Below are 22,749 nucleotides of genomic sequence, written 5' to 3'. Positions count from 1 at the left end.
TTACAGGCACTGGTCGGCAGTTAAAATTTGTACTGCTGGTCGTACGTCGTGCGACTGCTGCACAATGCCCAAGTTAAGGCGACTTTCTTACGCACACGACAACAGGACCCTTCACCCCTGGCATTGTTGTGGCCACGTGCACAAGGTGTTCCAAACAGTTTCTATAGCGAAGTTAAGTAAAAGATAAATGCCCATTCTACGTACTCTTGATTGTACATCAGCGCAAATACGCAAGAACAAGATATAAAAAACGACGATGTGGCACAACCTCTAAATGAAATTTTATTGGAGCAGTCACGCATATATAATAAGCCTTGTGAACTCTTGTCGCCATTACACATTGAGCAATAAATCTGCATACACCGCTCCTCGTGACATATTGGGTGATTGCACAACGACACAAAAAGTCGAACTCCTTATCTATCAATGACTCACATGGACCACTTGCGCGATTCCCGACGTGGCTTCCGTAATCTCTCTCGTGAGCTGGTTCTTGTATTTGAAACCATGGCGATGCCACTAAGGCCAGCCATTTCAGTCGCCGGTAGTGCTGAGTCGTCGTTTTTTTCTTCGTGTCCTCGTGCATTTTCGATGGTGTACAAATATCTTCACCAACTAGGCGAAGTGTGTTGCTTAGGCATTGGTAAGAAAATAGCACACGAGGGCAGGCGTAATAATTCATATACACCATTTTCCATAAGCAGCCGGGAAAGGAGGAAAATACTCTCAAACCAGTTCTCTCGGCGGCCGACCAGCGTTGCCTGAGCGCGCTGGGCTGCTAACATCGCTCGGCGCGGTGTGCTCCGCTGCGTAGGTCAGGAGTATTTCGCACCGTGTGCTTAGTTTTTGCGGAACTTTCAACTGTTTTAGCCAATGCTGCGATGCCGTTCAAGGCGCAAACGTCGCTTGGTCAGCACTGCGCGGTGGTGGGTTATTGAACAACCAGAGAAAGCGAGAAACGGTCGCTGACAGCACGCATGTGCACGACACTGTCTGGAGAAAATGCAGTGCGGTTGCGGCGTGTTTTTGCGGCATCGCTTCCCAACACACACCGAGTTGACATATCGGTGGATTCCGTTGATAAATCGCAACGACTTTGTACCAACGACCAACTCCAGGGTTTGCTGGGTGCACTTGGACGGCAAGCAGACGGAGCAAAATCCATTTATCACACGCAAAGCTGCGGCAGGGAACGGAACCCCCTGAAATGCTAGAAGCAACTTTATCCTTTACAATACAGCATTGATTGGTTGGTTGATTGATTGATTCATTAATTCATTATGGTGTTTAACGCACCGACGCTTCATGGGTGATGAGGCGCGCCGTAGTGGAGGGCTGCGGGTTAATTTTGACCACTTGGGGATCTTTCACGAGCGCCGATACAATACAACATTATAATAACTTCTGGTTCCTTGTAGTCAATTTAAAATACCATATATTGTTTGGTCATTACAGCCGATTGGCATTAAACAATTCCCTTTTCATCTAATCTAACCGTTAAAATCACGGCGTTTTGTTTACTTTTTTTCAGGCCAACGCGCATTACACTGCCAAACGATATGAAAGGATAACTTTCTCCATCGCACACTGCTGGTCGATAGCAGGATAAGCAGGCAGCCAAATGTGGAAACGCAGCTAGAGATACGCGTGAACGCTGCATTTGGAAAATAGCTCAACCTGTTCACCACGCCGTAAAAGGAAAAGCTTCTAATCCTTTTGCGTTGCCACGGAATCTAAAGTATTACAATTACAAAACAGTTACTGCTGGTCGCGGAAAGCATTTGTGGTGCAAGCAGTGGTTTCACAAAGGTGGGCTCCGAGCGACAGGCCACATGCGCTGCGCAGAGTTAGGTCAATCATGATCACGATCATGATCAACCAATATTAACTCGCCCGAACGTCAACCCTTTTGCTCAACCTTCAAATAGTAATTTGACTGGTTGTGCGGTCGTGTTATTTTTCCGCCCGGGTAATTTTGTTTCGTCAGTAACCGTCATAAGTCTAGTTAAGAAAGATTATATTGCATCGCAATGTCAACAGCGTAGCAATCGCCTCGTCGGAAGTCCATCGCGAGCACGGATCACCGTGACCCACATATGCTGTGCGCGCTCCGCATTCGACGTCCGCGCTTCCGTAAACATGACTAATCGGTGAACATAACAAGCACGGTGGCATTGAAAACACGTATTTACTCCCCGATATCGATTTCTATGTCAGTCGGTGCCATACCGGTACGTTTGCATCGCGGAACTGCGGAGCACCACCGGCACCACCACCACGCTGCTACTGCTGCTCGCAACAGCCGGGGTCGGAATTTCCCGCTCTGGCAGCAAATTAGGACCTAAAATCCGACCACAGATGATGAAAACAAAACAGAACACACACACACAAGCACTGCAACCGCTAATTTAACGCCAAACCACTACGGTTCACTCGGTAATGCACGGATACCGAGCAGACGCACGCAAAGAACGGCGCACTTAACAGCCCAGCGCGGAGGTTTCGGCGGTCGCTTCATAGACGGCGCTAGCGTCTGGTCAGAAAAAGCAAATGGCGGCGCCCACCTCTAGCAAGGAAAATGGTGTATAGACACGCTCTCCTCTCTAACGCGAGGACTACACTGTGGCCTTTCAGAGAAAGGGCCCAGCTGTAAGGGGACGGATGATGATGAACCCGTATTTCTCGGGATACTATCTACTCGTTCAGCACGACGATCGTTCCGCTCATCACGACCCGCAAGGAGATCGCGATCTCATCAAATGTACTGTTCGGGATTAGCGGTATCCCGCTAGCGATGAGAATTGCCCATGATGATCACAAGGAAGGGAAGAAAGAACAGGAAAAGGATGACGGTGCATCCCTGTTGGCCCAAGGTGAGCCACTCTCCGCACGTACAGCGCGCCTGGGTGCTGCATGCGTTGCATGCACCCGACCGGAAGTAAAGTCATCGGCGGACAAACGTTGACAACGCTTTGTCCAACGCTTTGTGTCTTGTCCTCTCGGTCCTTGAGGGGACCGAGTGGGAAAGACACTTCCAGTCAAAGGAACGCTCATGTTGTCCGCTGGTCAAGTCGACCGTTGGTGTCCGCTGTTCTAGCGCCGGTAGTCCGTAGTTCCCTCAATGCAGAGCGCCCTGTGTCCTTGGGCGATCTTCAGCGGCAGTGCCGTGATTGTGTTGGTATATTGACAGAAGCTGGCCAGCAGCGCCCACCGGGAGCTAAGTCCGTAAGTAGGAGGGCACAATCGTGACGCCGGCATCGCTTAGTCCGGGCTCACGCTGACTGCCGACGCAGCTGAGATGACGGACAGGGAACGAGCCCTTCCCCCTGTCGGTCTGCGCGTGGGCTGTGGCTCGCGCACCGGGCCACAGCACGTGTTCTGTCCGTGCACGAATTCCTCCCCGTCCTCGAGTGTCTCCGGCAGCCGCTGGTGTAGGGTTTCCGGCATGGGGAACGTCAGCAGGGCCAGTATGAAGGACATGGCGCCCATGAGCAGCAGAGGAATCGGCCTTCCATACGTGGCCTGCGAGGGGAACAGCGTGGCATTGACATGACTAACTCTTCAAGACCGCCCTGCTGTCACTGGGCGGAAAGTAGAAGGCCGAGTTGGCACCACAATTATTTTGGGACCGCGACTTTTGTCACACACTTATTGAGGGGGAAATGCTTTTTCCGTAGTTTTACTTGCACAAAATTAAAATAGCATTGGGCAAAGTTTTGTTACATAAGCTCCAGGCTTGTACTCGGGCAAGTGCCGACGAGCATTTTATTAAGTGCGAATGCACTTCTTAAGCGACCCTGAACCTGCGTCCACCGGCGATGTCCGCATAGCATACCCACGTGGGGGATTGGCCAGGAATCTCCTCGTCTTCCTTGGCAACGGGGGGAGATGGGCGCGCGCTGCCTAGCCGCTGACATGGCACATACCCACGTGGGGGATTGGCCAGGAATCGGGCGTGAGAAGGGCTAATGCACCCGCTTAAAGGAGTACTGACACGAAATTTCAAAGCTGAGATCCGCTCTAGCAATCAAGTACAACGACAACACAAATAGGTGTCTGTGAATAAATGCATCTTTCTTTCTTTGTAGTTGTGTGTGTGTGTGTGATCTCTCTTTCGCGAACATTACCGAACCGCGCAAATTCAACTCGTGCATTCGCACTTTCACATTCTTCCCCTCGGGGAAATGCGGGGAATTTTTTCTAAGAGAGACGGGACAAAAAAAAAAAAAAAGAACACAAACTTAGCGTATAACGTAAATCCCATTATGCCTTCACAATGAAAATCTTGACCGCACTGTACTGCAGCGTCTGCAGTGGTTCGTTAATACTTAAGCTGTGTAACGGGGACCACCACGCCGTACAGGCCATGCAAGCGGCACGTATACCGCAAATGATAACTTCACCGTGTTTTTATTTATCCGACACTGGTTTATCATGGGACGTTATGTCGCTCGAACCGCCATTTTATTCATTTCTTTATTCAATGTTCTTTCCTCAACCCAGATTTGAATGTTTTCGTTTAATTTTTGTATTATTTTCGAACTTTTTTATTTTTACTTGCTTTTCTGAGCCTCACGTAACGATGGCTCATTGCGAGTTATTCCCTAATCAGCGCAGGCTGTTCCGGGCCACCCGCCACTTGTGAAATGCGTTCAATGCATATGTGACCTCGAAGCTAGCCCAGGGGCCCTGATGGCTGTACCAGAAAGCACCGCCGAATTGAAAACAATTCTCCGTAAACCGGACCCGCCGTAAACTTCCTCTTGAATTCTATAAGGAGTTGGCAAGGCTTCTCCCTCTTCTGAGCAACATACCAAATGAAAGTTCCAAACATTACAGCAGGAAGAAGGAGTTTACGTAGGTTTATGTCAGTTCTTTTTTTTTTTCTAAGCCTACGCCGTAAAATGTACACACGTGTGTGCGTTGACATACAAGACACATAGCGGGGATGCAGGCACGCATATAATCATCATGATCATCATCACCACCACCACTCCTACCACCACCATTACCAGCCTATTTAAGCCCACTGCAGGGCAAATGCATCCCCCATAGATATCCAATTATCCCGGTCCTGTGCTAACTGCGACCAATTTATCCCCGCAAACTTCTTGATCTCACCTGGCCATCTAACTTTCTGCCGGCCCCTTCCATGCGTGCCTTCTCTAGGGATGCAAGCGTGGCAGGTGATGCACGCTTGCAAGGATGCAATCGTGGATGCAAGCGTGGCTAGATGACCAACGGTTATCTGGCCTTCGCATTACATGTCCTGCCCACGCCCATTTCTTCTTCTTAATTTCTACTGATATGTCCTTAACACTCGTTTGTTCCCTGACCCACTCCGCTCTCTTCCTATCCCTTAATTCTTGTTACGCCTATCATCTTCCGTTCCATGAAGACACGCCTATGTAGCCTATCGTAACATGAAACCTATTGTAACATGTAGCCTTTTGTAACATAACATATGTAACATGAAGGTACATATGTAGCCTACTATATACGGCGTTCCCACTCCAACCATAAAGCACGGTTACTTAAGAGGAAGTTATATACGTACAAGTTGGGTGACCTGCGAGCTGAGGAACTTGCCGACGGAGCCAAAGGCCTGTCGCAGCGAGAGGGCCTGCGACCGAGTTGCCGTAGGGTAGACCTCGGCAGCGTACAGGTAGCCCACGTTGTACGCCATGGTGAGGGCGACTCGCGCAAGCATGAAAACCACTGTGCCTACTGCAACATTATCTGCACGGGGACACGCGAGGGCAAAAGTTCAAAATTCAAAGTCAGGTGACTGCGGTAATGGGTATAGCTTGCTTTCGGATCGCGGCTACCTTTAAGTAAGGCTCCAGGAGTGTCGATAAAACACATGCACACAAAAAGACGGCATCTTGTCACATGCTGTCATAGCGCGGGTGCTCACAAGTATATTATAGTGTGACTAACAAACTCGGGAACTGTGGTACTCGACAAGGCAGAAACAAGGCCGCGCTTAATTTACTGAGTTTTCGCAAATTGTTGGAATAATAGGACTAATGTCGTTTTGCGGGTCCACAACCGATGGGAGTGAAGCAGGCCGAGTTTTATCTGTGTGAGGACAGATAGGGAAGAAAAATAAACATTTTTCTAGAGAGATTGAGGTGGATGAACATCTTCCTACACCCGAGAAGCACCTTCTCAACCTTTGGGACACCCGTAGCCAGCTGCATCGAGTTTACCTCGACAGGGGGAAACGGCATCTCGACCTCGTCAAGGTGCGCAATAAGACCGCACAACGATGGCACAACCACTGCGCCTCGTTCAACGAACGGACTGGTGGGCGGAAGCTCTGGCAGACCTACAAGGCTATGCCAGGCAACCGCAAGACTGGGAACACTGTCAAAAACGTCAGGCTGGCGACCGGCGACTCGGCGTCCGACTTCGAAAAAAAAAGGCAGCAGAGACGCTCTTCCCGCAGCCAGCAGTGCCACCAGACCCCAGAATTCAGCAACGCACAGCACCTACTTCCGACAAAGATATTGAGTCGCCTTTCAAAATGCAACAATGGCTCTCGAATCCGTCAACGCCAAGAGCGCACCAGGAAAGGATGGCATCACCTGGCAGATGCTGTGCAACCTTAACGAACACGGGAAAATCCAGCTACTTGAAGAAATTAACAAGGTGTGGCTGTCAGGCGAAATTCCTGCTGAATGGAAGACTCCGTGGTGAGCCCCATTCCCAAACCAGGGAAGCCAGCCATCAGCATCAGTAGCTTGAGGCCCATCTCGCTTACCTGAATACTCAGCAAGCTCTTGGAGCGGATAGTTCTCACCCGGTTTAACTACCACCTTGAAGAGGCACAGAAAGAACCCTACTTCGACCCGGGTCAGACAGGATTCCGACCAGGCCTCTGCACACGGGGCAGCCTTTTCTTGCTCTGTCGTTGCCTACAAAAGTGGAGAGGAGGAAAAAGGATTCCTGGCATACTGGACGGGGAACAGCTGGGTGAACAGATAGAAGTTCTCCGCGCGGTCGCTCCCTGGGACGACGTCCAGGTTCGTGTCACGAAGCCAGCACGCGCCGACGCACGAAAGAGGATCACACGGCCCAACGAACCGCCCTTACTGAGAGGGCTGACTTCCAGGACAACGCCATCTTCACGGACGCCGCCTGGGATCCAGATACCTTCCGGGGAGCGGTCGCTGCCGTCCGAGGACAGCAGCGGGATGCGCAGGCGTTTCAATACTGCCAAGAGCAACCTGTGAGGTCACTGGTTGCTCTTGCAGGCATCCTGCAGGCATCCTGCAGGCATCCTATATGCACTAGAGAAGTTGACTGAATGTGCAAGGACCAGCCCACTTTCTGTGTGAGGATAAACCTTCACCATTTTTACAGACTCATTAGACGCCCTCAAAAATCTGACGAAGACACCTAGAGCCGGCACTTTGGCGCACAACGTGAAAGTCGCTTGCGGAACCCTTCACGAGCTCTACGGCGTGACGGTGCGGGTGGACTGGGTCCCGGGGCATGCGGGCAGCATCGGAAACGGCGCCACCCATGACGCGGCGAGCGAGCTGGTACGTTTCCGCTCGTCCCCCCTTGGCGTAGTCCCTCAGGCTCCGCTGCTCTTTGACCCCGACGAGGAACACGAACGGATAAAGGTGCAAGCCAAACGAGAACTGAGGGCGAAGGTGCCGCACAATCCCCACCCACTTCCCAAAGGGCTTCCGCGCGGAGCGGAAGTGCTAATCTACAATGCTAGGGCAGGTGCTGCCCTTACGGAAGACGTTCTGGCAAAGTGGCGAGCACACGCTGCATCCAAAAAAACTCGTGGCGGTGACCCACAGGCGGACATCACCGATCAGAACAAAAAGGGCGACCATGCAGCCACTGCGACGTGCTGCACGTGCAATACCGGTGCCTCTCCAACATTAAGGCACCTACTGTGGGACTGCCCCGGCCTTTCACCGCTGAGGAACAGGCACAAGGGCGGCGGTGTTACCTCATTAGAGGAATGACAACCCCGCCCCTCACTTGGACTCAGCGAGCACGATCCTTTGCTTGTGGGAGTTCGCGCGAGCAGCAGACCTGACCGGACGACTCTGACGGCCATCTCACTCCTTTTCCCTTCTTTCCTCTTCCCCAACTAGGCTACCAAGCCCCCCTATCGTTAATAAAGTTTCATTCATTCACTGATGAGCGTAATTGCTGATAGCAGGGCACTCCCCAAGTGGAGGGCACCCTTATTCCGGAATACCCGGGATGCGACTTTGCCGTCCAGGCCCTTACCAATCCTTGCTGGTGTCCAAGGTCCGGATCGGCCAGACGAGTTATCCACTTCTCATGAGAGGTGGACGTGATAGGGAGCATGTTCGGAGTTCGTTGGCACTCCCATACCTGGTGGTACAGGGTGCCGGGCGTGGGACAGAAATTGCAAAGGGAGGGATAGTGAGGGGGTAGATAGAATGGAGGAGGGTGCTGCCTTTTAAAGAGATAATTAATAATGTGCTGTATGATGTTGCCTCACAAAAGGTTAGTTTCATCTTCAGTGAGTGAGGGGGGTGAGTGAGTGTGTGAGTGAGTGAGTGAGTGAGTGAGTGAGTGAGTGAGTGAGTGAGTGAGTGAGTGAGTGAGTGAGTGAGTGAGTGAGTGAGTGAGTGAGTGAGTGCAGCGTGTTGAAGACAGGATGATGATGCAGTAAGCTATGGCGCTGCCACCGCGACAACGTACGCTACGGCCCTGCTCTAACGTTCTGAATTACCGAGATAAGAAACAGCGCTGGGCTTGGCGTTGACAACTGGTCTGGCACGAAGCGTCTAGAGACTCTGCACGCTACCGATGCAAACAGTGCGATAATGGAAAGCATCACTTCAGTATTCCTGGATCATTACGAGGTGTAATCAAACACCAGCACCACCATAAACGAGATAAAGATACTGCGTCGGGGCGGATATATCTCGCACTAAAAGAGCACGTGCATCAGCGCTCAGGGTGCGCAGTGAGGGTTACGTACCTTCGGGCACACCGACCGAGCACACGTAGGCCACGGCCGCGGCCGTGTAGGCGGTCATCATGGTGGGTCTGCGTCCCCACCTGTCGGCCAGCGGCAGCGCTGTGCCGGTGGCCAAGATGTCCACCAGGTTCACCGCGCTGGTCATGATGAACGGGCTGGTGCTGGCATTGGCCGCGTACAACTGGCCCGCCGTGTACACCAGGCAAGCCAGGGTCCTAAACACGACCACGTGATGGGGCTTACAAACGAGCGGTCCGCGAGCAGCAAAGACGGATTAGGGGAAGACAGAGAACTGAGCTGCCACAAGGGAAAGAGTCAATTGTCCTCTAATGAGTGCCAGAAAACCAAAATATTTGCTGACTAATTGGTGTATTGATTTATTGATTAACTGATTGATTTGAGGAATTCAGTGCGTGTACTGGCTAGAACAGCTCGTCTGCTGAGGCACATCGTTGAAAACGATGCCATGTAAACCTGAGAAAACCCCCACAGTGCACAGCCAGGGGACATGAAATAATCAAGCTTCCGGTATTCTGATTGTACGTCACACTACATTGCTCATGAAGACACTGCCTGCCACAATTCAACTTTGCTACTCACTATGTCACAACACCACGGCGGATGTTATCTCTGGCCTTAGTGGAACCCAAATAGAAAATGCAACGCACGGCATTGAGCCATGTAATGGATGTGCAGCGGTGCTATGTGCAATGCTTGCACACTTCCCTGAAGAAGGCGTCAGTAGTGCATAGCAGCACTCGGGCTACCGGGCCAGAGCATCCTCAATTAACATTCCTTTCGCTTCCATTGGCCCTGTTCACCTCGTTTATATTGCCGCCGCCTAACAATGTGCAGGTTGTGATGAAGAAACTAGAATGCACAATACGCAACCGAGTGACGTTTGTTAATGGCATTGCGAGAGCTGATTATTTGCTTACCAGACGATTAGAGACAATACAAAGTTTTTGCGAAGGTTGGGCGTCTTGAGCATGTCGATGGGGGAGGCCTTGGTCTTGTGCAGCTCAGTCGGCGGGGGAAACTTAAAAAAAATTAAGCAAACCACAATTAAACCAACAATAAAGGTCATACTTAACTCGGTAGCGAAAAGGCAGATATAAAAGAAATTACCACACGTACACCAAAAACCGCTTAGACTGCACATCTGTAAAATTTCACTAAACCGCTAATGGTTGTCAAGACGTTCTACGCAAGACGCTTTTCGTAGTCACTGCAGCAGTTGGATATGTAGTATTACGTATGACCCCCCCCACATATCGTATTTTTTGCCGACGGTAGCTTAAACGACCATTGCGACAAAACATAAAGCGGCCAGGCGGCAAGCCGGTCATGAAGGAGGCTGCAACCACGGTCGCACAGCAATAAAGCCTCAAAACGTATCTATGTCAAGCGAGAAACAGTCTTGCATTACTACCACAGCGAACCCAGACAAGTAAGAGTCGATTATTTAATTCACTTCTGTCCCAACCCTAAATAAAGTAAAACGCGGTAGTTTGGTCACCATCAAAAGCAATATCATTGCGGAGTTCGCATCGTATGAGTGAAAAAAATAAATTTAAAGGGACCATGTAGACAAAATGCAACTTTGTTCCCTTTGAAAGAACTAGACTTTGGTAGCTCACGTAGCTCCACTTTAACCCCCAAAAAAGAGAAAACTCAAGAAATATTGAACTTTCAAATTTCGCGCCATAGTGACGCAATATGGGCAGGAGTTACGCGTTATGGGCCGGCACCAAAAACTTTTTTATCGGTGTGTTAGCACTTGAGTGATACGCTGAAAGTAAACTAGAGGCCTCATTAGAATTTCCTAGTCATGTCTTCATTTTTTGGCAGCGGCTTAGGTCGTCGGCCAAAAATCACACAGACATCATTATGTGACGCCATCGAAAAATTGCCGGAAAGTGGCTAGGTAGTCCCCACTGTTGAATATGTTTTAATACCCCGAGTATTTTTTTGAAGTTGGCGATACAATTGGTATTGTTGTTATCGGCACAAAACAGCCTCTTTAATGAACCGCGCTTGTGTTCTGTCTTAATTCATGGCTTCTTTAAAGTATCCCCCCATCCCCCTCCAAAAAAAATCGTGGGAAAAAGCGATGGCAAGGCCGTAGATAATGCTTGTTAAGGTGGCGTTTGTTGTGACCAATGAAGTGAAGATCACCTTGTCAAAAACTTAAGCCAGTTTAGGCACGGCGTGTTAGTAACACCCTCCATGATAATAGAGCACCTTACAGCCCGGTTGCAGTTAGAAAACAAGAACCCCAACATTAACGAAAAAAAAAGGCCCACAGATTTATCGGAAGTGTGGAGCTTTGCCGAAAGGAACACTAAGCCTCGCTTACACGCCACCTAGAAAAGAAATTTGGAAGTGTTTTAACACCCCCCCCCCCCCCTTACTCCCCTGTCTACGTCTCTGGAAGGGAAGCTATCATAAAAATTCGACTGCAGAGCAAATAAAATTCAACATGGCTTGTATACCTGACATTTCTGCATGAAGTCGTCCGACAACTTTTTACCGTTGATCTTGGCGATGGTAGCGAGAATCTTCTTGGAGCGCTGCTCTTTCCCGCGGGATATCAACCACCGCAGCGACTCGGGGACAAACCTGTAACGAAAAATAAACCCTGCAGCCCCGTATACCTCGCAGTTGTCTAACTGTTCCACTATTTAAAGGTAAACCACCTGTAGGGGGCAAGTTTCTCGTAAGGGAATCTTTATAGTTCTCCCACATCTAACGGTATATGGCTAAAAACCAAAGCTGCAAAAAAAAAAAAAAAAAAACAATGCTATGGAAAGCAACCTCCCGCTAATTTTCTAGCCGACCGGATGCCAATGATGCGTCCGTAACGTTGAACCTACACATTGGTAGTGGTGTACCCGGACCACATGTCTCAGTCAAATTTCGCTCAGTCCAAAAAAGTTGCTGCCGTTCGCTGGTAAACAGTCGATAGCGCAATGGCGCGTAGCAACAAGAAGGGCAACGAAGGCACCAAACAGCTGCCGGCTACACGGAAGCATAGCTTCAAAGCACAGTGGACGTTTATGGTCCTCGATTAAAGCGCACTTGTGCCTTCTGCGCGCCGTATACAGTGTCAACGACGACGGTACTGACCATGAGAAGAGCGGCGCCGCGAGCGGGGGTAGTGCGCAGATGAGCGTAAGCATACGCCAGTCGGCCACCGCGTACGCCATCCAGGGAAAGGCGGCACCCACCAGCGGGTAGGAGAACTGGAAGGCGCTCAGCACCATCATGCGCCGCTCGGGGGCCACGTACTCCACCACTGCGCCGCATGCGCGGAGGGAGAGCCCTCGTTCAAGGGGGCTGCATGCGCACTTGCCCAATGACGATTCAGTGGAAGGGCGAAACGTGGTGCCGCCATTCCATCCGATCTAGTCCCGTTCTACCCTTTCAAGCGAGTTGCTGCCCATCTGCTTTTTTCAGAAGTTAACACGGATAGCTGCAGCGAAATATTTTAAATTCTGATCACCAGTTGCCCTCTCCTTGGCGGTGTTGGATGGCGATCGCTGACTGGGGGGAGGCTTTACTCTGTGCAAAAGATAAAATCCTTTTTTTTATTTTTAGCTAAGCTGCGGTGATCTGCCAAAACTTGTATATACCGGGAGACCAACACTGCAAATTAGAAGGGGACGGTTTCGTCCCGGCCTTAAAAAAGCAGACGTTCTTTGTTAACAGACAATTACTTACTGGGGACAATAACGACGAAAGCCGTTCATCATAAAAATAATTGCAGATTTGTCATTTTTCTTGGGTGGGGGGAAGGAAAAGTAGGGGGTTCAGTGGCACCCCTACTTTGTCTTGCCGAGAGATAATGTTTCTTTGGATAAAAATGACAACGACATAAAGCCTGCGAGGTTTGATGCTTAGGAAACTTAGTTCATGGTTAGAATGAGACAGAGTGCAAAAAATGACGACACAAGAGACGAAGACGTGTTTTGTTTCTCGTCTTCTTCGTCTCGCCTCGTTTCGTCCTTTTTACGCGCGGTTTGCCTCCTTCGGATAACGATGCATGGGAATCCTTAATCTTTACTGCCGACTTCAGAAGAAGCAAAAGTAGGGCCATAGAGTCTAATTGTAGCTATAAGTAACTGCCAAATTAAAATTAAGGCTGCAAGTCATTTTATATACAGAGTGAGCATGAGGCAAAGCCAGCTTTCGGTTACGAATAACGCGCAGCTATAAAAGTATAGTACAGGCAAATGCTAACGAACTAATAAACTTTTCTTTGCGCGCTCTGCCCGAACCTCTTTTGGGTCCTCGGCCCTTGCAATCATTTCACGGTCCCTAAATATAAAAAGCGGGCACCTTAATACTGTCAAGAACAGGCCGGAAATATCCGCCGCGTCCGAAGCCGAGTCCCTAGTTTTAGTTTGTGGCCCTCTCCAGGCTCAGCGCGCTACGTGAGGAAAAGTTCCATGGCGTAACATTACGATTTATTTACGGTAGTGTTTATTATCACGGCAACCGTGAGAATTACCGTCAGAAATTTCTCACGGCAGTCGCCTCTGATTGGCTAAGCACGACACCCGGAGAATCTATGGGAGAAATATTCCCTAACAACTCGTTCCTGTGGCGCTGAGGTATAACACAGAATGCTCAGGTTGGAGTCCGGCATTGCGGAAGATTTTTTTTTTAGCTTTCGGAATTTTTATGGTCATTGGGATTTTGTTAATGCTTTTTTTTATTTAGGGTTTTACTACGTCAAAAGATCGCCGCACAGGACTTATAGAATAGGTTAGATCAGGTTCAATATAGGTTGTGTTTCGCGTCGTTGGGGTGGGTTAGGTTAGGCTTGTTGCAGTTGGACTGGATTTGGGTAGGTTATCATGCGTTCGGTTAGGTTAGGTTAGGTTACGTTAGGTTAGGTTAGGTTAGGATATAGTATTATTCAGCGAATTTTAGGCCAGCGAGCTTTTATGGAAACTGCTGTGAGAATTTTCTGGACGTAATTTTCACGGTTGGTGAAATTAGACGCAGCCTTTATTTATTACTGAGCATCAAAGACGGATGCGTGGTCAGTGCGCTCACCCAGGACGAAGGGCATGATGCTGACGGCGAGCACGAAGAGGCCGATGAAGACGCGGCTCACAACGAAGTGCCCGAAGCCCACCGTGAAGTGCGTGTACAGGCCCGCCGCTCCACACATCACGTTCACCCCAATCATCACCGGCACACGGCCTATCCTGTGTAATACAAGGAAGCTCGACTTTTCATGTAGAGGAAACGGACGTGTTCGTGCTCTGAGCAAGACAGCGACAACCTGCAGTGCATAATGCCCTGCCGAGCTAATTAGTGCGGAAAGTTGGGCAAGTTGGTACTGGGACAACTTGGACATGTTTTCTAGCGCAAAAAAAGATGGGAACTTAGAGAAGAATACGGATGGCACAAGCGCTTCTCTAAATTCCCGTCTTTTTTTGCACTAGAAAACATGTCCCAGTTACGAACAGAGGAATTTCACTGAGGATTTCACAATATGATTTTAGCTCCAGAAGTATAGTACAGTTCGGGACTTCTAACAACGGCCAGAATGCCTTTCTTTGAACCCACAACACTTCTATAGTAGAACGTTTTCGCCTCCAGAGTGTTCTTGCGCCACTCCCACAGAGCACATACGTTGCCCTTAGGGGCAGCCGACACTAAGGCCACTTCATGCAAAGCATAGTTTAGGTATCTTCTGGAAGTTTTTCTCTCGTTTTTTTTTTTTTAAGGCCACTTCATGCAAAGCATAGTTTAGGTATCTTCTGGAAGTTTTTCTCTCGTTTTTTTTTTTTTTTTCATCAAGCTGAATTCGAATCGTGCGAGGTACGTACACTGTTGTGGAAACAGCGCACAAACCACAGTGCTAAGTGAACGCAAATGCTAAAACAGTTCTGCCAAACTGTGGCTTACTAACAAGCGGAGGTAACGTCGTACATAGCAGTTGTGTTTCCTCTAACAAATCAAACCCTGAGAAGATTTCGAGCTAAATTATCGCATAATACGGATAAGCAGGAACCTGTTAGGTGGCAGTTTTTGTTTTGTTTTAGCAGAGGCATCCCAGTTATCCCAGTACCAACTTGCCCAACTTTCCGCACCAGTTAACGTTCTTTGTTTTCTGTTTTTGTCAAGAAATTATGTTGGTACATGAGGGGTTTGAATAATTATTCTCTGCAACTATCGTTGTAATAAAAAATGCGATAGAGTTACGAAGGAAGAGCCATTGATTTCAGTTTGGCACTGTTTTTTTTTTTTTTTTTTCATTTCTCACCACTGCCCGGCATACGTGCCCTAAATGCTACCTACTTGAAACGTATTTTTGGCTTTCTTAGATATATACTTTTCCCTTCCTTCATGCACTCCGTGGATGTCAGTATCGTGTTTGCGCTCTAATGTATCAAAGCTTTCCACATTTACGGCAGCTGACTTGCGCGTATACGCTTTAATACCAGCTCATTTCTGCGTTGACGACACCAAGAGATGCTCCACACATAAAAAAAAAGGTATAGAACTTGCTTGTCGCCTTCCAAAAACTTTACCATCCCTTCCTGAAGAAAGTTGAGAGAAGGACGAACGCGCTTTCTCACGTCAAAACAGCGTCATAAGTGCGTCAAAACCTTCGCTAAAAGTGCGTCGAGCCTTCGCTGAAATTGCTACCAATAGATCCTCAAACCTTCAAAGACCCAAATCGCGAACGGAAAACGAACATGTGCGACGATTTTTCGCGCCCTAAGTAAACGCATCTACGAACGATCTAAATGTATACCAATAAGTGTTTTAAGAGATATCCCTCGTTCATGATCGATGCGCGTATTGTCTTGCGTAGTTTTTTTTTCGCAATTTTTGAGTAACCGCGCGTACTTTGACGCAATGGAAGACCGGTTCCACGCACGCGCCGTGTGTTCAGAGATTTTATTAGATCTTTTCGGTCAGTCAACCAGTCTATGGGTAAATGCATTAGTTTTTTGACAGGACGCCATCGGTCTCACTATGGGAGTTTTCGCTGTAAAGGAAAAAGAAAAGACATACAAGCTGAGAAGATCGGTTTCGAAAAGCAGGCCGGGTTACCATGCAATGCGTACCTGTCGCTTATGTCTCCGCATATTAGCACGCCGATTGCCGTGGCCACCCAGAAAGCCGTGTTGGACACGTAAGCCTTCCACGCATCATCGCACACCCAGTCCATCTGCCGTTTAGAAGAAAAAAAAACAACAACAAAAAAAAAAACAACGCATATTAGGCACCATAGAAGCGAAATAGAGTTAAAACAAGAGGCTAACGAAGTCACCAAAAACCGCGAATTTCATCGTGAAATGGAGAGCTTTGTAAAATCGGGACTCATTTTACAAGCACTTGATTCCATAAATTCGATGTCTAAAGGGAGGCGCAACACAGCAGCTACCATGACATCTTAATTGCGGCGGCCGCGGCGCCCGCCTGCTGACGGTTTAGCAATTGGCTAATAGTCCGCGGTGAAAATAAAAACAATAGAACGCTAGGGGTTATGGGTGAAACGAACTTGTTTCCTGGCAAAAAAAGCCTGCGATTTTCGCCTGCATGCGCTTCGTTAGCATTGGGCGGACAGGCTGTTCGTAGCGCGCGAGCGCGCTCAACGCGTCCTCGGTTTCTTCGTGAGCCCCAGAAAAGCGCCTGAACAAGACAATAGCGTCCACCACCTGAACTGTAGCGGGCGCAGGACGTGCAGCAAGCGGCGCCACTACTGCTGGCGTCATCTTGTACCACTGATTTAAATCCGGGATTGTAGAATTTATATTGTAGAGCTCCGTAAAAACCAAAGTTTCATACTAATATGTATATTAGTATGGAACACTATGGTAAAAACGATTACTAGATGCCTCGTTTTTTTTTTTGACTTGGCGAAATAATCCTCGTGGTGTTCTGACGAAATACATTCGAAATTGCTCCTTTTTAAATGTGGGTATCTCGAAATAATTCCTTAATTAAATGAGAAATGGGGCTGAATCTATTTCATTAGTCCGAGTTCATAGACACATTGGAATGTAAAAGCCCTAAAGTTTCATACTAATAGTATGAAACTCTGTTGTATAGGCACCTGCGGGGTATTCGAATTTGTTCATATATATTGGGGAATTCGTAATATCAGGTTTCGTTAGATTTCGTTATATATTGGGGAATTGGGGAATTCGTAATATTGGGGAATTCGTAATAACAGCCAAACCAACACCAATATTCACTGTAGAAAGGGACTAACGTAACAATCTTGCACAAGTCATCAGTGCTGATCAAAACTACAAGGAAGAAATCAAGCTTGAACATTTATGTGCTGGGCTACATTCTGGAAGCCCTCTCACGTAATGGATGATAGGTTAACACTGCCGCTAAAATGAATGTATGCGACCAATGCGCACTTTCGTTGCTGACTTGCAGGGCAAAACGACTTATGAGGCAAGCATTCGTCAGCAACACTTGCATCAACTCAAAGAGCCATGTGAATCATGATGACAGGAGGAACACTTGGAAATGGTGAACAGCGTCATGGCTAAGGGAAAAATAATTAGGAAACAATTGAGGCTAGTAGGTGTCATTGTAACTGAAATTAGGAAACAGCGCGCAGTAAAAGTACTAACACCCGTCCGCCTAACAAAATGACTACTGAGTGACGGTGGCAATGGAGGTGTAGTAAAACTCAGTAGAGAAATGAGACGAGGAAATTGGAGGGCAATGATAGGATTGGGACGATGCAGGATAGGCGCGGTTGCGAGTCTGTGGGAGAGGCCTTCGTCCTGCAGAGCATACATAAGTAACAGGGGTTGATGATGATGATGATGATGATGATGATGATGATGATGATGATGATGATGACGACGACGACGACGCCACTGACCCCTCACCGGAAGGAGCAGCCTCACCTCCGACACGACGCTGGGGTAAAAATAGGAGAAGTCGTACTCCCACCCGAACTGGCACGGAACCGTCACGCGGTCGTCCTCGTGGGATGCATTGCCAACCAGCGAGCCCGTGGCCGCCACTCCAGCCAGCAAGCGTTGGAGCGTCTCGTTTGTCTCGTACATGCGACACTGGCTGAAGCCTCCGTCGGACTCCCTGGGCAGCGCCAGCGCCAGCAAGTCGTCCACACCGCCGCCATCCCCGTATACGGCGGTCCCGTTGAGCGTCTCGAGCGCGTGCAGCAGTTGGGGAGACAGGCGGCAGCGGTGCGGCGGCACCAGGAGGCTGAAGATGTGCCCGAACAGCGGGAGAACGCGGAGGGGGGCGACGAACACGCACAGGTAGACGATGAGCAGCCACTGGAAGCGGCCGAAGTCGCCAACCTCGCTGAGCGCCTCCTCCAGCAACATGCTCGCTGGCCGCACGCACCTTCTGGGGAGGGGCGCCGTCAGATTGGCGCATGCGCGAAAGGGCCCGCGGTCAGCAAGGTGCACACGGTTCAGCTAAACAACGCCGAGCGTATACTGAAGACAGCCGTGAGAGCAAGAATTAGTCGGTGGCAAAAAAGAGCGAAATACGCGTTTTCCTGTTTCAACGCGACGTTCCTCTTCGTTTGTTTGTTTATTTTATTCGGGGTGCGTAAACAGACTGCGGATTCGAAACCATTAAACATTCAAAAACGAGATGTAGCTGCCCTTGAGAGGCTTTGCTAATGTTTAGCCACGCAGTAAGGATGGCCTCTAGCAATTAGGTCAGGGTACCGAACAACTTTAGAGCGACAAACCAGGGAGATAAATATAGCATTATAGATTCAGTCATACTACGAGGAGTCAAAGCGTGTTGCCGCTGTTACAGGTAACAGCAGTTGTTAGTTTAAAGGTGTCAATCATTCCAATATACCGCCGCTGTGGATCAGTGGGTAAGGCGTTATGCTGCTGAGCCCAATGACGCGGGATTGATCCCCGGCCGCGGCGGCCGCTTTTCTGATGGAGGCGAAAAGCAAAAACATTCCTGTGTTCGAGATTTCGGCACACATTAAAGATCCACAGGTGGTCAAACGGCGCGCCTCATCGTCTGTGTAGCTTCGGCACGTTAAACCTCATAACCAATCAATCATTCCAACACTCAAAGGCTTGATTGCGCAGTAAGACCACACACTCCCCACGAGTATCCCTCACAACGAGTATTAATACACCCTGAGTGCATAACCTTCCGTACGCCGCTCACGGGTCTAAGTGTATTCTGGGGGACTTTTGTCACATGACGCTCTTGTAAATCATTCTTCGGTACGACAACAAATATCGAATGCCAATCAACACTCAGCCGGAGAGCTCCAACTGAATGCCCGCACTCATCGCGTCATGAGGAAATTAAATTTTGCTTCTTTAAATAATATAGCCGTGGTGTGTTATAATTCATGCAGCAGTAAGAGTCACGTCTCTACTGCACCAGGAGTCCTTGCATTTTCGTGTCTGGCTGTGTCAAAGATCCCATGCGGCCCGTGCGAAAAACGAGCGGAGTGCCTCGGCCTTAATGACCATTTTCACCAAATAGGCTTTTGACGGAAGAAGCAATTAAGCGATGCGGCGGAGGAAGAGTCTTAAGAGTGGTGTGACCTAACTCGGGGGCGCATTCAAGGTGCCAGTGAAGCCTTCGTCTTTTTGTAATCGTCATTCGGTGGTCTCACTCAGAATACCAGCCCGTTTGCAGGGTCATAGGCGACGTCAAAATGGCCATGGATCTTGTCGCGCCATACCTGTTCCTTTAACATGATTCGCTTCCTGTCTTTTTCACTTCAGAGGTCTCGACAGGAGGCTCGTAGCCTTGGAAATGAGCCTCGCGCGGAATTACAAATTGGGGTCACTAAAAAAACAGTAGCGAAAAAACATATCAGCACTGCAGGGCGAACGACAGTATACCATGCTCTGTCCCCCCCCCCCCCCCCCCTCCACACACACACACACACATACACACCCACCCAAGAAAGAGATACGGTATCCAAAACACTTGTTATCGAGGTGACGCAGCAAACAATTTCTTCTGCTTGCGACCCATCAAGAAGAGGTGAAGGCTGACGTAATGTGGGGAAGCGTAGCTGATACTGTACACCAACTACTTCGAACGGTATGTCCTGCAGGCTAGAGCAAAAATGTGGAAGAAACTTCATATAAAAAAAATCTGTTCCGTTTATGAGGTAATAGAAACATTGTTTCGGAGAAAAAACAAAAGCAAATAAGTGTTTTTGCATTAAGCTCAACGCTGACTCACATGCGACGCAGTTAACATGGCGTCTAATAACACCTTCGTAAATGAACGTACCATCACTTCCTCAATATAGGTTGCTTTCAGACGAATAAAAAGTTTTTTTTTTTTTGGCGAAATAAAATTCTGCCGCCCGTTGCGACCGGTATCGTCAACTAGGCAAAGCTTTATTTTTTTCGTTTCAATCAGGACAAGCCAATGTCTTGTCGCTGCATCCTTTTCAAATAGAAACCGCAGGGCTGATGCTGATCTCTGTAAACAACCCTCACGATGTTAACTATACGCTCATGGCGAGTAATAACTGGGGACACATTTGTGCATTAAGCGGTGATAATTTTTTCGTAATATGTTTTTCATGGACTGCAAAAAATTAAAATAATATCCATCAGCCACAGAAGCTGTTAGTGAAAAGGAATAACGGTTGTTCAAATAAACGCAGGCGCATCAAACTGGAAAAAATTATCGTCACCATGGATAAATCATGTTACGCGAAACACAGTGTGATAATCGGATTATTGCAGGATTCAATAGACCGTGTAACGAGGAAGGAAGAGCAGCAATGATCATGGGATTGTGTGGTCGTAATGTATGTACGTTAGCATCGCCTGTCATATTAAAAGAAGACGAGAAGGGGTGAATAAGCTTTTTCACGTCGAAGTTTTAAACAACAGTCGTGCTGCGACCCATAATATCTCGCAATTCTTCACTACGTACCGGACCACGTCCCTATGTCGGGCAGGGACAGGCTATTATCATACAGTGACGTTACAGATCATTATCGCTTAGCCCGGGCCCGCTACCCACCCGCGCACCCATCCCTCAGTAAGCGGCATTCGGTGGTCTGGCGACTCCTGCACACCCACTCGTATCCAAACTTACTTGTGTATAGCTATTGCTACTCAGAGCGCTACTCCCCCGAGTGTCATAGATGTCAGGAACGAGTGGACCTAGCGCACATGTTATGGCGATGACCGTAGGCGATCACAAATGACCGCACAATCACTAACAGTGAGCAGTGGGACACCGTGCTGAGCAGCTCCCACCCGGAAGACCAAGTCAGGGCCGTCCAGCTGGCCGAAGACGTTGACAGAGCCCAAGGGCTCACGGCCGACGACTAAGCATCACAGTTGGCAAACTGAATAAAGTGTACTCTCTTTCTCTCAACGAAAACGAAAGAATATTAATGGCGTTGAAGATCAGTGATTAGGTCAAGCCGACTGCCCCGACCCCATGACGCAATGTAGTGTAATCGTCACCGCACAGCTACTAATTTATACGGAGAAAGTGGAATTGCGTAGAAAAATTTCAAGCAAACCTTTGGCTTCTCTTAGTATATATTTGCAGTAATTAAGCAAACGTCATTACCCTTCACATAATTAAAGCAAATCTAATCATAAAATTTGTTGTGCCGCAAGGGCGATGAGAACAACCTGAGTGACGTCATAAAGGTGGGAATATCGCAGCATTAAATCGTCAGCGTCATCTGACTCCAATTCCCCGTCATCATCTTGTACCCAGTTACTACACTCGCTCACAGCAGCAGCCCGACTTAGCTGGAAGAGAAAATGTACTAGCACATTTTAGCGGTACGATTTGTTGCAGCAGACGTAACATATACTGTAATATATGTATAGATAAATATAGTTGAACTATAGATAACTATAGTTATCATAAAAGAAACCCCACCTGGGATCACTTTTGGACGGCTTCCGCACGGTCAAGGCAACTCGCTGCTTCGGGGAGCAGTGGGACCACTTGCCTTGGAACGGGCTCCACACGCGTCACAATTCGCTTATCGGCCGCCACCTTTATTAGGTTTACGACTTCTTGGGGACAATTTCGCCATTGCACGACCGCTCCCGCACGTGTCTCGCCGGTCAAGCAAGAGAGAAGGCTTGCGTTTTTTTTTAATTGCTTGTTTGTTTGTCCCCGAGACGCCATGTTCTCGCAGCTTCTTCACATCCGGCCATTAAGCAATGTGGTGGCAACGACGAAAAAAAAAAAAAAGTAATATCAGCGGGTGAAGTGCTGACATGCAGATCACCTAAGCCTACCTTTACTTTGCGGCTTTTATTGACATTTTTATTCAGAACAAATACTGAGTACTGAAGCCTCGCTGCAGAGATCATTTGACGACTTCCTATGAACCGCTTCTCTCCATTCCAGAATAAGGAGCCTGTGAACCTGCATAACTTTGGTGACGGACCCAGCCTTATTTTTTGCGACAGAAAAAGAGAGCGTTGCATGAAACAGACATGCGCAAAATAGCTTTTATTTCACAGCAAAATACAAAAACACACAAAGCTACTCGCACTCACAGATGCTTACTTTCAACCCCACATGGTTGTGTACGGGAACAAATACCGAATATACATCAACAGATGGTCAGAGAAAGGGACATGAATTCTACAAAGTTGACCTCGTGCCTGGTGACACAGATCACTTCCGCGTGAACTGCTCCAACCACAACTTCGAGCGGATGAATTTCCCGCATGAACCGTGGTCTACGGAAACTAGGAGTGCGGCGTGCTGCAGACGACATCATTTTTTCTAGGGGTCAC

At 48.5% G+C, this 22,749-nt stretch overlaps 1 protein-coding gene across 3 annotated transcripts in view; it reads right to left on the bottom strand.

Annotated features, from left to right (window-relative positions):
• Nucleotides 1-262: 262 nt before the first annotated feature.
• LOC144178820 (solute carrier family 22 member 13-like) overlaps nt 263-22,749 on the bottom strand; it is a 35,870-nt gene continuing 13,383 nt past the window's right edge. The window contains exons 1-10 of one of the 3 annotated variants that reach the window (XM_077706946.1): nt 21,875-22,001; nt 17,890-18,358; nt 16,081-16,184; nt 14,051-14,205; nt 12,116-12,284; nt 11,482-11,608; nt 9,925-10,025; nt 8,987-9,201; nt 5,558-5,739; nt 263-3,522 (exon numbers count right to left, since the gene is read on the bottom strand). In XM_077706946.1, the coding sequence (XP_077563072.1) occupies nt 3,262-3,522; nt 5,558-5,739; nt 8,987-9,201; nt 9,925-10,025; nt 11,482-11,608; nt 12,116-12,284; nt 14,051-14,205; nt 16,081-16,184; nt 17,890-18,336 (1,761 nt within the window). In that variant the 5' untranslated portion in view covers nt 18,337-18,358; nt 21,875-22,001 and the 3' untranslated portion in view covers nt 263-3,261. Of the gene's footprint in view, nt 3,523-5,557; nt 5,740-8,986; nt 9,202-9,924; nt 10,026-11,481; nt 11,609-12,115; nt 12,285-14,050; nt 14,206-16,080; nt 16,185-17,889; nt 18,359-21,874; nt 22,002-22,749 lie in introns of those variants that run through there. The other 2 variants (XM_077706947.1, XM_077706948.1) reach the window with 2 other exon arrangements.

Source organism: Haemaphysalis longicornis, unplaced genomic scaffold, assembly GCF_048455015.1.
Source record: "Haemaphysalis longicornis isolate Haplotype H1 unplaced genomic scaffold, Haemaphysalis longicornis Haplotype H1 scaffold_4, whole genome shotgun sequence".
Lineage (NCBI taxonomy): Eukaryota > Metazoa > Arthropoda > Arachnida > Ixodida > Ixodidae > Haemaphysalis > Haemaphysalis longicornis.
Note: the sequence above shows the minus strand (reverse complement) of the source record. Positions and strands in the feature narration are given on the sequence as shown.